At 45.0% G+C, this 14,132-nt stretch overlaps 1 protein-coding gene and 1 pseudogene across 3 annotated transcripts in view; one reads left to right on the forward strand and one right to left on the reverse strand.

Moving 5' to 3' along the window:
• LOC8039707 (GATA-binding factor A) overlaps positions 1–8,117 on the forward strand; it is a 32,032-nt gene extending 23,915 nt beyond the window's left edge. For all 3 annotated transcript variants that reach the window (XM_040504517.2, XM_040220365.3, XM_040504518.2), the window contains one exon: positions 6,100–8,117. In XM_040504517.2, the coding sequence (XP_040360451.1) occupies positions 6,100–6,311 (212 nt within the window). In that variant the 3' untranslated portion in view covers positions 6,312–8,117. The remainder of the gene's footprint in view (positions 1–6,099) is intronic.
• Positions 6,939–14,132, reverse strand: part of LOC121836551 — a 39,017-nt pseudogene continuing 31,823 nt past the window's right edge.

The raw sequence follows: 14,132 nt of genomic DNA on the forward strand, positions 1-14,132 counted from the left end.
GTCAGTCGTTTGCAAAGCGAGGTAGATGGAAACAAATTGCCACGGCGTTTTTCGCGGCCTCGGAGATGCAGGAGCGAGCCGACGTTAAAAAAGATACGTTTGAACTACGAGTGTCAGCAAGAGCCACGTAAATACCTGTTCACACTCGGAGCGGACGCGCGCTTTTGATGGAAGTGCTGTATTCGTGCTGTTGGTAAGCGCTTCAGGACCGATCTTTTACGATTGCAACTCGATACTGATGTGACACTCGGCAAAGAAAGGTTGGACCGGCATTGCACATACCTCCCACGAACTGTTATAGCTCGACAGTGACGTGCAGTCTGTCAGAATAAAAATGGCATACCAATAAGAAAGTGTACATACCGTGTTACGAAGGTAATCCATACGGCGTTTATTATAGCTCTATATCACACAAAACAAGATAGAATCGACGAGAGTCCCTTTTCGACGAGTTTTCGTCAACACTGCCTCGGAAAACAAGGGGAAGAGATTGACCTCACCTCTTAACCTAAAATTGAGGTCAGCGATCAAACTATAATGCGGGAAGGGTCCACAAAGGTAGCGCGGGCATATTCCATTCAGCACGCCAGCCGGTCGTAGGCAGGCAGTCTTGCGACGAAGCAACGCTGCGCCGAGTCGGAGTGCCTGCTAGGCCTATATTCTGAGCAGCTCGCTTCGTCAGAGTCGGTGGATTCGTGGCCAGCGTTCTTGTTCGTTGTGGTCTGTTTTAAGTACTTTTTTTCTTGCTGCTTGAAGTCTGCACGTGCGAGAAGAACACGTAGAAAAATAAACGTTCAGTCAGTCCGAGTTTTGAGAGGAGGGAAATCAAAGGAAATGAACGTTCGTCGGCCGTCGCGAACCAAGTAACTGAACTCGGCTCTGCCCTACTGCGCACGCGCAGTAGTTGCTTCGTTTACCGCGCGATAGATGGCGCTTGGCTCTCAGCATTATCAAATTTGGCAATTTTCGCCACACATCTCTAATTATGCTACAAAATGTGGATCTGAATATTATTTAACAAAACTTTTAGGAAACATTCGCTGGCTATTTATTGTTTACGATCGCGGTGCTGGTGAGGTAGGCTCTTACCCAATAGGCGACGTGGATTCGGCTGACGTGCCCCGTTTCCGCGGATGCATCGTAGTGAAAAGGTGAAGGAAAGAAGGCGCTAAAGAGTCCAGTTTTCTTTTAAAAGTTCCATAGCAAATAATTTTTTTGGCTCCCTATTTATGTGTTTTTGTGTTTCTTTTCACACCTTTTACGACGTGCGGTGGATGAAATTTGATTTTAAAATCATTTCATGGTCCCTTTAAAAATTTTAGTCGAAACGTCTATATCCCAACCCTGCATCTCCCCTTAAGTGCCATAATTTTGCGCATATTATCCGCCTCCGTATATTTCCTCCTCTCAGAAAAAAACAAATACTTTCTATATTACCCACACTAACAACGCAAGGCAGTGCTCAGGTCTCGTTAGGAATCATAACTTAATTTTGAATACGCTCGTTGCTGCAGTCACTGCAGCTATCGTTTGAGGCCCCTTCATTGTCGCAGATAGCGTCATCATCCGTGCTGTCGAGGCACTTTCTGAAACTGTTCTTGTCTGGAAAAATCTATTGTATGGCGTAACCGCAACCTCTTCTTTTTTCAATGAAGCTTCGTGAGTGCTTTTTCAAGCTCAGGGATAGGCACCAGCCAGGGCGCCAGTCTTTGAACCACGAAATGATCCTCGGTCGCTGCTTGCAGGCTCATATTCTTCCTTGATATTTGCACGCACGACTTGTGAACGTCGTAGTAGTCGTTCTGGCCTGCCGCCTGGTTTTCAATCTCGGCAACGGATCTGGCGACAGTCAGCGCGGAGCAGCGTTTGACGGTTCAACTCACCTGCTCGGCCCACAAAAACAATGCAAAGACGGCTACCCAAAAAAAGAAGGGGAGTAAGGGGAAGAAGAAAGTCGCTAGGAGGGACCGGAGAGGTGGGACTCTGGGGAATCTATCCCTATGACTTTGCATGCATTGCCGTCAAGTCACACTGCTCGCCGTAGTTTCCGTAACCCACACCCTTGCTTTGCCTTTGATCGTATAGAAATTTTGATGCAAGTAATATGCAAGAAAATACTGTAATCTTTACTTCTGAGAAGCATTTTGCGTGATATAGAAAAAATGAGATATGGCAACAGATTGATGAGAACAAAACAACCCGTAATGTTCTGGATGGGCTAAGGGACGAGATGAAAAGCAATTCCTGTGCAACAGGGTACCCTGCGTGTATGCCTGCAGGCTTGGAACACTTAGATTTGTACAAGAATAATAAAAATATGAGTTTTTTTTCACAGGCAGTCGCAGCCCCTTTTTGCTGTCGGAGCAGCTGTTTGACAGAAGCGCCGATCATCACCGCTGCACTTGCTCGTCTTTCCGCATCTCGGTTGAAGCAAGCTCAAAGCCTTTCGTGTTACATACGTTGCGATACTCTGCCATATTCTTAATGTAAAAACTGGGAAGCCCAAAAAATTACAATACAGAAAGCAGCAAATGACTACATAAGTTCTTTGGGCCTTCAAATGGGACTTCTGACCATGAACATAACATTTGGGAAGTTGTATCAATCGGGAACACATCAGCGAGGTCCTGCCGTATTTTTTAGAATGAACTTTGCACATCTTGGGATGACATCTTTCATTATTGCTATCTTTGTTTTGATGCTTTAACCCTTTGAGGGTCAAGTTCTTTTTCCCGAAAAATGTTTTCCAGTGGTCGGGTTTTGTTTCCGAAATAGAAGTATAAATAAAAGGTTAATTATCTGGAAGGAGCACGTACAGTGCTTGCAAGCTGTTTAGGTTTAGAAACATAAAGGGAAAATATTAAAGGCAAAAAGCTGTCGCCTTTCTTCCATTCGGTTGAATTTTGGCCCATCCGCTTCCGTGACATTCCAGCGCCTTCCGATTCCTAACCTTGCAGAGCACCTTCGTCGGATGATGAGCTCTCATCTGCTAAATTTAATTCCGAAAACGTTGGAAGTCTGAGTCGGAAGAGCCAGTGCTTCCATTGGCACTGCCACCAGAGCGGCTGGTATGTGAAGGGAGCCTTACGTGTACAGAGCGTCTAATTTGAGAGCTATAAATAACCAAGCAAAGTGGAACACAGTGCAAATATGTTGTAAAGTTTGTCAAAAACATAACAAATGGCAACACCTCGTGGTGTGCACTGTTGTGCGTTTGTGCGGGCACAACGATAGCCATGCAGCGATGGCCGTCAAAGGATTAATTAGGTAGCTGCCTCCTTGCTTTCAGCGTGCCTATCTTCAAAATCAGGGATGGTGCTTTCCGGGGATTTTATGGTAGCTCAGCCCCTTGATACCAGTAAAATTGGGACTATGCAAGTGCACTATTGCTTTCTTCGTGGAAGCTGCCACAGTGGCTTTGGAGACAAAGTGCCGGCCAGCCAATCTCCAGACGGTGGGTTCGAATACCAGCCGGGGGAACCACAATCCGATAAAGGCTTATTGCGGAAAAGGCACCGTGCAACAAACTTTGTCGGCACATGGGAAGGACACGGCTGTTTGATTTACCCTCAAGTGGCAAGTATGGCAGGTGCCCTTCGATGGTTTCGCTATAGAGCTTCCTGAAGGCTGGTTCATGCACGTGCGTTCGGTTGCGACCGAGTACGTTGTGCAGCCTTGTGACTCCTTGTGATCTCTTACAACGAGAGAAGACGCCGGCTCCATCTGTGAGGTATCTCTGGAGCTGCATCTAACTGAAGTGAAGGTTTTGCAGTATTTGCAAGATGAGGTGCGCGTACCGTCTATGGAAAGTGGTTGCCTATAACATTGTCAAAGGTTTTTCAAGCCCATGCGGAAGAATGGTGTGGGAAATAATTGGGAAATATACTAGTGTGCGTCACGAGCATTCCAGGGATACCTCACAGATGGAGCCGGCGTCTTCCCTCGTCGCAAGAGATCACAAGAAGTCACGAGGTTGCACAACATACTCTGTCGCAACCAAACGCATGTGCATGAACCAGCCTTCAGGGGGCTCGATAGCAAAACCATCAAAGGGCATCTGCCACACTCGCCACTTGGGAGTAAATCAAACACCGTGTCCTTCCCATGTGCCGACAAAATTTGTTGCACGGTGCCTTTTCCACAATAAGCCTTCATCGGATTATGGGTCCCCCGGCTGGTATTCGAACCCGTCTATGACACATTCGCGCCATAGGTGGCACATATGTGTCCTCTCATTGGTGACCACAAGGCTGCACAATGCACTCTGTCAGAAACAAATGCAAGTGCGAGAACCGGCCTTCAAAGGGGCAGTGCAATGATGTTCAGTTGGCATGTTTTTGACTTTACGCGAGCTTACCGGCACTAGTGGGACCCAAGTATACTCTTATGCAATGCGACTGACCATCAAACTTCTTTGTTGCGGTATAATTTTAAGGATAAAAGTGAGCGTTTTCTTTCATTCTTTCTTTCGCATAACTTGATGTAGTTTGGAGTTCGCAGTGTTGGCACGGTTCCCCAAGCGACGATATTTGAATGCGGCTCGTAGATTGGACCCGAGCATATCGTGAGCACTCGATTTGGACTCATGATAATCGATAGCTCGACAAGCATTCGTGTAGTGGCTCGTGTCCAGTCTCTGCAATGACGACGTTGTGCCAAGAAAGTGAGAGAGAGGAGGAGACAAGAGCTCGTGGGGACGTCAGAACGCCGAGCTCCGATTCGACTGATTAGTGGGTAGACCTAAAACTAGCTACCGCATAAACTGGGACATAGGTCGACCCGCTAATTTACAAGTTGCAAAAAGCGGGAAGAACTTTTTATGGCAGGAAAATGCAACCTCTTACCTTGGTAACAATTTTGGTAAAGTACACGGAAAAACGAGAAAACACGACACATTTATTTGATTGCTTCTCACACAATAAAACAGGAAGTGAACGAGCGTTAACTACTCAGATTCTTCAGAACCTTTGTCCGACGACAAGTTCACCAATGCAATTCAAAGGGACAATGCCGTCCCCTTGAATTAAGTCCTCGAGAGCCCGGAGACACGAGTAACCTCGACGGCTTTCATACGGATGCTCTCCGACGTCACAGGTAGTGATCTGGCGCGCAGATCCCAAATAAAACTTGCCACCTTTGTTTCCAATTCGGGCTACACCACAGTCCTTCCGCGAAATGAAGTTTTTTTCGCCTTGCTGTGGCACTACCAGTTTTTGTCTCTGGCCTCGCCAGTAGCGTAAGCTCTTCTCTGATACACCGAACTCTCGAAGCGCTGCAAGATTCCCGTGGATCTCTGCATAGGCGATGCCTTCTTCTTAAAAGCTACTGTGAACTGTCCTCTACATCCGCTCATTACCACTGCGGTAGCGGCAACGGTAGATGTAACAAAACAAGGAGCACAAGTGAAAGTGAATTGTGACCGTCTTGACAAGTGGACGAGTGCTAGGCGATTACAAAAAAAAAAACAAGAGGACAGCTTCAGCCACCCAGTGTTGTGAGATTATTTTTGTTTTTTTTTTGCTAATAACCGTTATAAAAGTTGAGGGTTGACTTTTTAACGTCCATTTTGAAAAAGGAATTCAATCTATATTCAGGTTTATACGGTATCTGTCTCCACTGCACTTATAGAACACATTTGAATACGAGAGCCAAACGCCAGGCGCCTGCGTTCCACGTTCTAACGCATTTGATGTGTGCTGTAGAGACAAGGGCCTGCTAGCTTTAGGTCTCCCCACTGACTGTTCCAACCAGAGCTCGGCATTCTGAGATCTCTTGTCTCCTCCTCTCCCTCACTTTCTCGGTACGTGTCCTGCGCTTTGCCAACCTTGGCTCATGGCTATGATAAACGTTGGTGTCATTCAATCGATTCCTGATTACGTGTTCGCTTGTTTTGGCTCCAAGTTGAGAAGGTGAATGCTGCTCGTCCGTTGCAGCTTCCATTGCACAAGAAGAAAAACTAACGTGTTTCATGGATGATAAACATCAGGGATTCGTTCTAAGTGGTATTTACGCAAGGTACAGAAATCGTCCCACCGCCCCTTTAAATGTGCCCGCTCCTATGAGGGTGGAGGTGAGAACTTTGGCTCACACTTTGTGCAGACACCAAGGGCGCGGAAGACGAGGATGCCCTGCAGCGCTTGGCTTCGTGCTCGTCTACTCGTTCGACGAGCAGTACGTCGTCACGGTCGTCCCTGAGCATCCTGCCCGTCCAGGACAAAGCCTGGAACACATACGACGACTACGAGGGCACCAGCCACAGCGACAACACCGACAAGAACTCGGACCACGCGAGAATCATTGACCTGGCCTGATCCTCGGGCCACCTGCAGGACTCGTCCCCCTACCTGCACCTCGGTTCAACCCCAGGACACTGCGCCGGTTTGGCAGTTGACGCAACAAAGTCTCCACGACGGGCCCAACGGCACTGGCGGCGTGGCTGGAGGCGTTCATTAAATCGGAACCAATAGGTTTATTGGCGTAAGTTATCATGAGCAAATTCGTTTAATTTCAGTTGCGCGCCATTGAAAAACGTGTACATTCTGAGCACCCGATGTAGGTCTTTCCGAAATCAAAGTGCGACAACCGAGACATCAACTCGTGAGACAAGTCTGCAGGACGTTTGACAGTCGAAAAGTGTCTTTGAAGTTTTACGGTTTCCTTTGATCGTCGGAATTTTTTTAACGAGACAAGTCTGCAGGACGTTTGACAGTCGAAAAGTGTCTTTGGAGTTTTACGGTTTCCTTTGATCGTCGGATTTTTTTAACGAATGCCTTCGGCCACGCTTAAGAATGAAATGTGTCGTTGCGAGTACTTTCAAGAACGGCTCGGTGAGGACTCTGCGAGTGTCCGGGGTGTCGCCTCAGCCGCCTCTCCAAGAGTGGCGCGTTGTTCCCTCATCCCCTCTTACTTTTTTATTCTCTTCCTCGTTTGTTTTATTTTTAGAGCATTGCACCGTTGACGAACGTATCCATAACTGTGATTTTACTCTGTAGAGCGTACGTGTAATGCCGGTGGCAAGCCATAGAGGCGTAAAACGCGAAGTGCTTGCCATAACGGGTTACTTTGAGGTTTGGCAGTTTTAGGGCTCGGGTGCATCGGAAGCGCAGGTCTGGCTATTTTGCCAGTCTCCATACAGGCCTTGAAAGAGCAGCTGTTTGTTCTTCTTTTGTGTTAATAATAACATGACCCAAGCGAGATTACGGGGTTAGCCAACGACGAGGCTTTTGGTTGTGTTTTGCCGAGTTTAGGCAGAAAAAAAAAAGAGTAGCGGATTCGAGCTTATTTATCTCGTTGAACTCGAATGTCCCGCAAAAGTGTCTCTTGGCTTTGAATCTCCTCGATGATAGAACTGGACCTCCGTGTTGCATGAATTGTGAGTATGCACGAGGACTCGAGTAGGGTGCAATGGACCTAAGGTGTGAGCACACACGCTGTCTGTTCTTGTTGCCGTGCTGAACTAGCTGACAGAGATATGGCACCGTGACACTTTGCTATGCCTTTGAATTGTGACACGCTGCTAAGGAATCGCTTTTACATGAAATTGCAGTAGGAAAGTTAACTTCGAACGCTCTCTGCCTACTGTATATAGATGACCTCTTAGCAGCACGGTTTAACTTGGACGTCAAGCGTGCGAGATAAGCACCCGCAGACGCAGAATGTTGTGAGCTCTACCCTGCTTTTGCAGCACCTCTTTGATTTGCAGATTGCGGCATGTCCATAAGCAGTCTACTCGAAATACTCAAACCTAGTTTTTTTTGTGATAGTTTTGGGCTGTAGTGACAACCACCATGTTTTTATATGGTTCCAGACGTACTTTATTTATCGGTACTTGTAGGTTCGTAGTGCAGGCTTTCCTGCAGCGAGCACTGTTTTCTGTCCAAGGCTATGCGTCGACGTACTGCGGATGTTTCACACAGCAATTGAGATGTGTGTTTCTGAATAGAATTGCACTAAAAACATCCATCTTTGTACTTCCATCTGCTATGTTTACTTTGTTTTTTTATGTGTACCTGCAACATTGCTAATCTGTGTTTTACGATTTGGAAGTCACCTTCAGGTTGATGGTTTTACTTTAGTTGCTGAGTATATTTATAATAAAACATTATTTCACCACACCAGTTTGGTTGCTACCTCTCATTTGGACAGGGGGAAATAAGTTTGATTGGGTTGAACTCCCGCTGAACGCTCAGCGGGAGTTCAACCCAACCACTGAATTCAGCATAGTATTAGAGAAACGAAGCTTCACCAACGCTGCGATGTCCTGTAGCTGCTTTGATGTGATTAGCTCTTTTGAGAAACATGCAGCGCCCTTTGCTGGCGCCAAGAGTTTTGTGAGTTTTAGCAGACAACGGGGGCAACGCAGGCAAGCGGCCGATGGCAGGCGAGCAACTGCGCTACATCTTCTGTCGGCCTCCTCAGTGTCAAGCAGTAGAGATGGACGCTGCTGGAGTAAGAAGTAGCATACAGGATGGTCCCATAAAGGCCCGTTTACACTCTTGCAACCGAGTACGACTGAGAGAGACGAGACCGGTTTTTAAGCCTCTTGCGACTTCTGAGGACCAGCTCCGCTGCAGCGGAGCTGGTCCAAAGAGGTCGCAAGAGGCTTAAAAACCGGTCTGGTCTCTCGGTCGTACTCGGTTGCAAGAGTGTGAACGGGCCTTAATTCGTAGCGCACCTCGCGCGTGGCCTTGTGGAATTTTTACAGCCGGTCCATTGTACTCCTCAGACGCCCATTGTAACTCATGACGGAAGTCGGAGAAGCGAGTTTTGCCAACTCCTGAATAAATTTTGCGCTACTCGGATGCTCACAAAGGTAAGACTTGATGTTTAAAAAAAAAAAACGAAGAAATCGGAAGTGCTAGATGTTAATGAGACAGGTTAAAAATGAAATTCCCACTGGCTGGTTTTATTAACAAAAGGTTATAAAACTAGTTGTGAGAAAAACTCATTTCGGGGTATGTCCGTAAACAACAAAAGCCACCCTGGAATTTTTTTCTCTTGTCACGGGCTGGAAAGTCTGGGTACATAGTACTTTTCGCGGACCACTGTGCTCTTTGGTAGTGATATCCGACTTGCAAGTCTTGAAATGCAGGGTTCAAGATATGTTACCAAAACGTCAAAGGTGCGATATTTTGTCTTTCATCTCGAGGATAAAACATACAAACTTTGTTTATATTTACATGAAAAAAAAAGTATGCTTTAACAAGGTGTTGAACTGGGCGAGTTGGCTGTTACATCCACCATGTCAAATGTATGCTTTCCTTGCCATATGAACACCATGTAAACCCACCAAACAATTGTACTGCGAAGACGCTCCCAATTTTCTTTTTCACCTTGCTCTACTTATTTCTTGTTATAATTCGAACTGTGTCGAATTGTAACTCGAACCCCCTTTGGCACATGCTTTTACAGTTAAGCAAATACACGAAGAGATATCCGCAGGGTTACCCTCTTAGGTGCATACTTCAGTTTCACGCTAATGAAGGGTTTTGGTATATGTTTAAAGAATGCGTCGATTGCGCTTCTCGCGCTATTTGTCGGAATACAGCCATGAAGGCACGACCAGAAAGCCTAAATTGGTCTAGGTGATTCAATACTGGGTGATTCCACGTCAGTTCATGCAATGATGGTCCGGGTCATAATTTAGATATTTTTGTTAAAAATATATATGAAAGCCATGTTCTTGGGAGGAACACTCAGCTAGATATGAACGCCGTAACAATTTTTTTCGCTGAGATATAAAATAGAGAAGCTTGAGGCGTGGAAATTGAGAAGATTTCACAATGCTACTTTGCACAGTCGTCATTTCCTTATCGAACCTTTCACGGCACCATAACTTTTTAATAGGTTTTACAAAAGTTATACAACACATACACAAACAATTAAAAATATCCATAAAATATTTCTATGCAAACAAAAATATCAAACATGGCACAAAAACGCGTTTTAGAGAAACATTCACAATTTTTTTGCAAATAAACCATCTTTCATAATACTTCACAAAGCATATCAAAATGCGCGTATTTAAATATTCTTTACGAATATATAAAGATAATATGCCCACCCTTAAATACCTTTTTGTTATCAACGCGGAAATGCGGCTGATTTCTCAAAATGTGGCAAGATTGGGCGTCGATATTTAAAAAAACTCCATCTATTATTTTCTTTGAATTCCCCGTGGCACTTTGCAGTGACTTTAACGAACCTGTGATGGCAAAAGATTGAGTAACATATGACCTCCAAGCGGGAAAAGCTACGACAAACCTTCACTCGGAGCGAGCCGACGTCTTCGTCATAGCGGCTTTGCCGCACAGCACCAAACGTTTTGAGCGTTAGTTTTGGCATGTATTTTATATTATTAAAATTTTTTTTTTTTTATAAGCGGTGAGTATTAGTGACGTGAAAAGGAACTTTGAGCTGGAATACCATTAATTAGCTTACAATTCAGAGGAATAGAACGGCCCCACTCTGCAAATTCGCTACCTATGCATCATACACAAGCTTAAAACTCTCAGTTTCGCGAATGGCCATGTATACATCTGGCCTCTCGGCATATGATGACTTTCACAGATGAGTTGCATGGATTCCTTTGACAGGTTTTACGGTGGTCGACTTTGCTTGCTTCACCGCACGAAACTCTCGAACTCGAAGACAGTTGTGAGCACTGCGCAGAGTGGTTTGACGCGTTTTGCGAAGCGCTGAAGGCACGTAGTTCCCACCAGGAACGCAAGCGATTGTACGTGCTTCTGCCACCAATCGTCCTGAAGAAAAAAATATTGCGTCTGGTGTCGGAAGCGACTGCCTACATGATTGATCAAACATGAAAACTGAAGCGCAAAGGTGGTGTTTGGGCAACCCCTGATCCTTACATGGGGAAAAAGGCGAATGCCGAAGACGTGAGGGTTGCAATTGAGTACTACACACGCGACGACCTCGCATGCTCTGTTCAAAGCACCAACAAAAAGGACGTCGTCAAAGCCATGATCAACGACATGTCCAAAGTCGTAAAAAGTTTTATGACCCGATCTATTAAGGAAGCTTACCAGCTGTTTAGGAAGGACCATCCCCATCCCGAACTAGGCATCTCCAAATTTTATTCCCTACGACCAAAATGGGTAAAAAAAAAGTCCCGAGCTCGAGGTGTGCGCATGCATATATTGCGTCAATTTTCAGTTGCTTTTAACGGGAATAACAAATGCCCCAAAGAAGACATTTACTGAAGACGACCTCAAGCGCATCTCCCTCTGCTGCGCTCCACAGAACGATTGCTTTCTGCGCCGTTGCGAAAAGTGCCCAAAAACGCAGGGCATCTCGCTGCCGTCGCTTCATCTCGACGAAGACGAAGAGATCTGTTTCGCGTTATGGGACGCTGGCGAACTCGTCAAAAAGGTTATGGACACTTCTGCCTTCCTGCGGCAATAGGAGAGCGAAAAGTAAATGAGGCATTCTTACATCCTTGACATTGAACTAAGCTTGATACATGACACCAGAACCGCCTTACCACCCAAGGCAGTGATGTTCCACTTCGATTTTGCGGAAAAATGGACAGTACTCTTCCCAACCGAAGTGCAGAGCTTTCATTGAAAAAAATCTCAAGTGTCTCTCTCCACAAGTGTGGTTACGTCCACGCAAGGCACGCAAAGCTTCGCCGTTGTCACCGATGGTACACGACACATGACACAGCTCGCGCTCTTCTAGCCACATAGGCCATAAAAGAGTATGTTAATGTTCATTTCCCAGTCTTTTCTGAAATAATGTTTGTATCAGACGGAGCGGCGGCGCATTTCAAGAATCGCTTCCAATTGCACGAATTGTCTCGGACGCCGCACTCTTCGGTAAGATGGATAAGCGCTTGTGATGAAGTAGGTGGAAGAACCAACGCTCACCAAGTTGAGATCTTCGCTCAACTCAACGATTGCCACCGCTAAAGACTTTGTGGAAGTGCTACGTAAAAAGTAACAAATGTCTGCATGTTCCACCTGTCTGTGGAACGGGTTCGAGAGTTTCGTGCGGTAAAGCAAGCAGAGTGGACCACCATAAAACCTGTGAGAGGAATCCAGGCTTCTCATCTGTGGAAGTCATCATATGTTGAGAGGCCGGATGTATACATGGCCACTCGCATAACTGAGAGCTTTAAGCTTATATATGCATAGTTAGCGAATTCGCACAGTGGGGCCGTTTTGTTCCTGTGAATTGTAAGCTAATTAATGGTATTCCAGCTCAAAGTCCATTTTCACGTCACTAATACTCAGCCCTTATGAAAAAAAGAATTTTAATAATATAAAATACATGCCATAACTAACGCTCAAAACGTTTGGTGCTGTGCGGCAAAGCCGCCTTGACGAAGACGTCGGCTCGCTCCGAGTGAAGGTTTGTCGTAGCTTTTCCCGCTTGGAGGTCATATGTTACTCAATATTTTGCCATCACAAGCTAGTTCAAGTCACTGTAAAGTGCCACGGGGAGTTAAAATAAAATAAAAGATGGAGTTTTTTTAAATATTTACGCCCAATCTTGCCACATTTTGAGAAATCAGCCGCATTTCCGCGTTAATAACAAGAAGACAATTGAGGGTGGGCATATAATTTTTACATATCCGTAAAGAATATTTAAATACCCGTATTTTGACATGTTTTGTGAAGTATTATGAAAGATGGTTTATTTGCAAAAAAATTGTGAATATGTCTCTAAAACGCGTTTTTATGCCATGTTTGATATTTTTGTTTGCATGGAAATATTTTATTAATATTTTTAATTTTTTGTGTATGTGTTGTGTAACCTTTGTAAAACCTATTAAAAAAGTTATGGTGCCGTGAAAGGTTCGATAAGGAAATGACGACTGTGCAAAGTAGCATTGTGAAATCTCAATTTCCACGCCTCGAGCTTCTCTATTTTATATCTCAGCGAAAAAAATTGTTACGGCGTTCATATCTAGCTGAATGTTCCTCCCAAAAACATGGCTTTCATATATATTTTTAACAAAAATATCTAAATTATGACCCGGACCATCATTGCATGAACTGACGTGGAATCACCCTACTGTCATCCTCGCCGAAGGTTAGCTTTGAGGTAGTCTTGTGCGAATGGTGGATATTGAGTTCGAAGCGAATAGTGGTTTTGGCCAAATATTTTCGATTAGAATATGGAATAGTTTTTCCACGCCTTTCACTACCATAGCATAAAGCTTAGAAGAAAACCCACCTAAACTTGTGAATGTTCTCCCACTTGTTCATTTATAGACGCTTTGCAGCAGCTGTGCATGGACGCCGCCATAACTGACCTTCAGTTTTTGTTTCCTCTTATTTCGTTTATTTCACTTCATCATTACCATAGCAGGCCAGGTTATTGCCACATTAGATTCAACTGGGTCCTTTTCTAAAGCATCGGCCTTTGTAGAGGATCGTCAACTACTGTTTCAGTTGCCCGGCATCTCGGTAAGACAAGAGAAGGTCAGCAATGGCGGCTGTAATTTGGCGCGTGTGTAAAGCGTCTATAAGCTAAGTTAAATCTACATATATTTATGAACTGTGACCCAAGAAGGTATGGTGTCTTGGGATGGCAAGTAAATGATGGATTTGACATAAAATGAGTCCTATAGAGATCGCCAACTATACTCAATTGAGCGAATCTACAAATATTGCTATATAAAATATTGTTTCTTTAATCTCGATTTTAAAAAAAATAATGAATCCCGCATGTTGAACGCAGGTTGTAAGGGCATCTCTGCCTAACATAGTATACTCTTGCATAACAGTCAGTTTAATTTTGAAACTTTTACTACAATGTAGATATACACATTCACAAAGTTTCCATTTATCAACCTACAATAACCCAGGCCCGTGAAACGTGCCCACCGTGAGTGAGGCAAATGTCACGTCTGGCAAACAATACAACCAACCAACCAACCAACTATTTTCAAATACAGCCGGCACGCGTGCACCATCTCACTTTGAATGTATGCTTTTCTTTCAAACACGCAATTGCGATATTCATACTTTACCAAGTGTTTGTTGGGGGATCGGTGGCCGGGCGGTAGCGCGCGCACGTAGAATAAAACGCTCCGCTGGAAGTCCAATGACGGCGGCTCCGAGCCGCGGTGATGCCGTACGCGGCGATGTTTCAAATGACTACGCAGT

This window comes from Ixodes scapularis, unplaced genomic scaffold (genome assembly GCF_016920785.2).
Source record: "Ixodes scapularis isolate PalLabHiFi unplaced genomic scaffold, ASM1692078v2 PGA_scaffold2__306_contigs__length_199485367, whole genome shotgun sequence".
NCBI lineage: Eukaryota > Metazoa > Arthropoda > Arachnida > Ixodida > Ixodidae > Ixodes > Ixodes scapularis.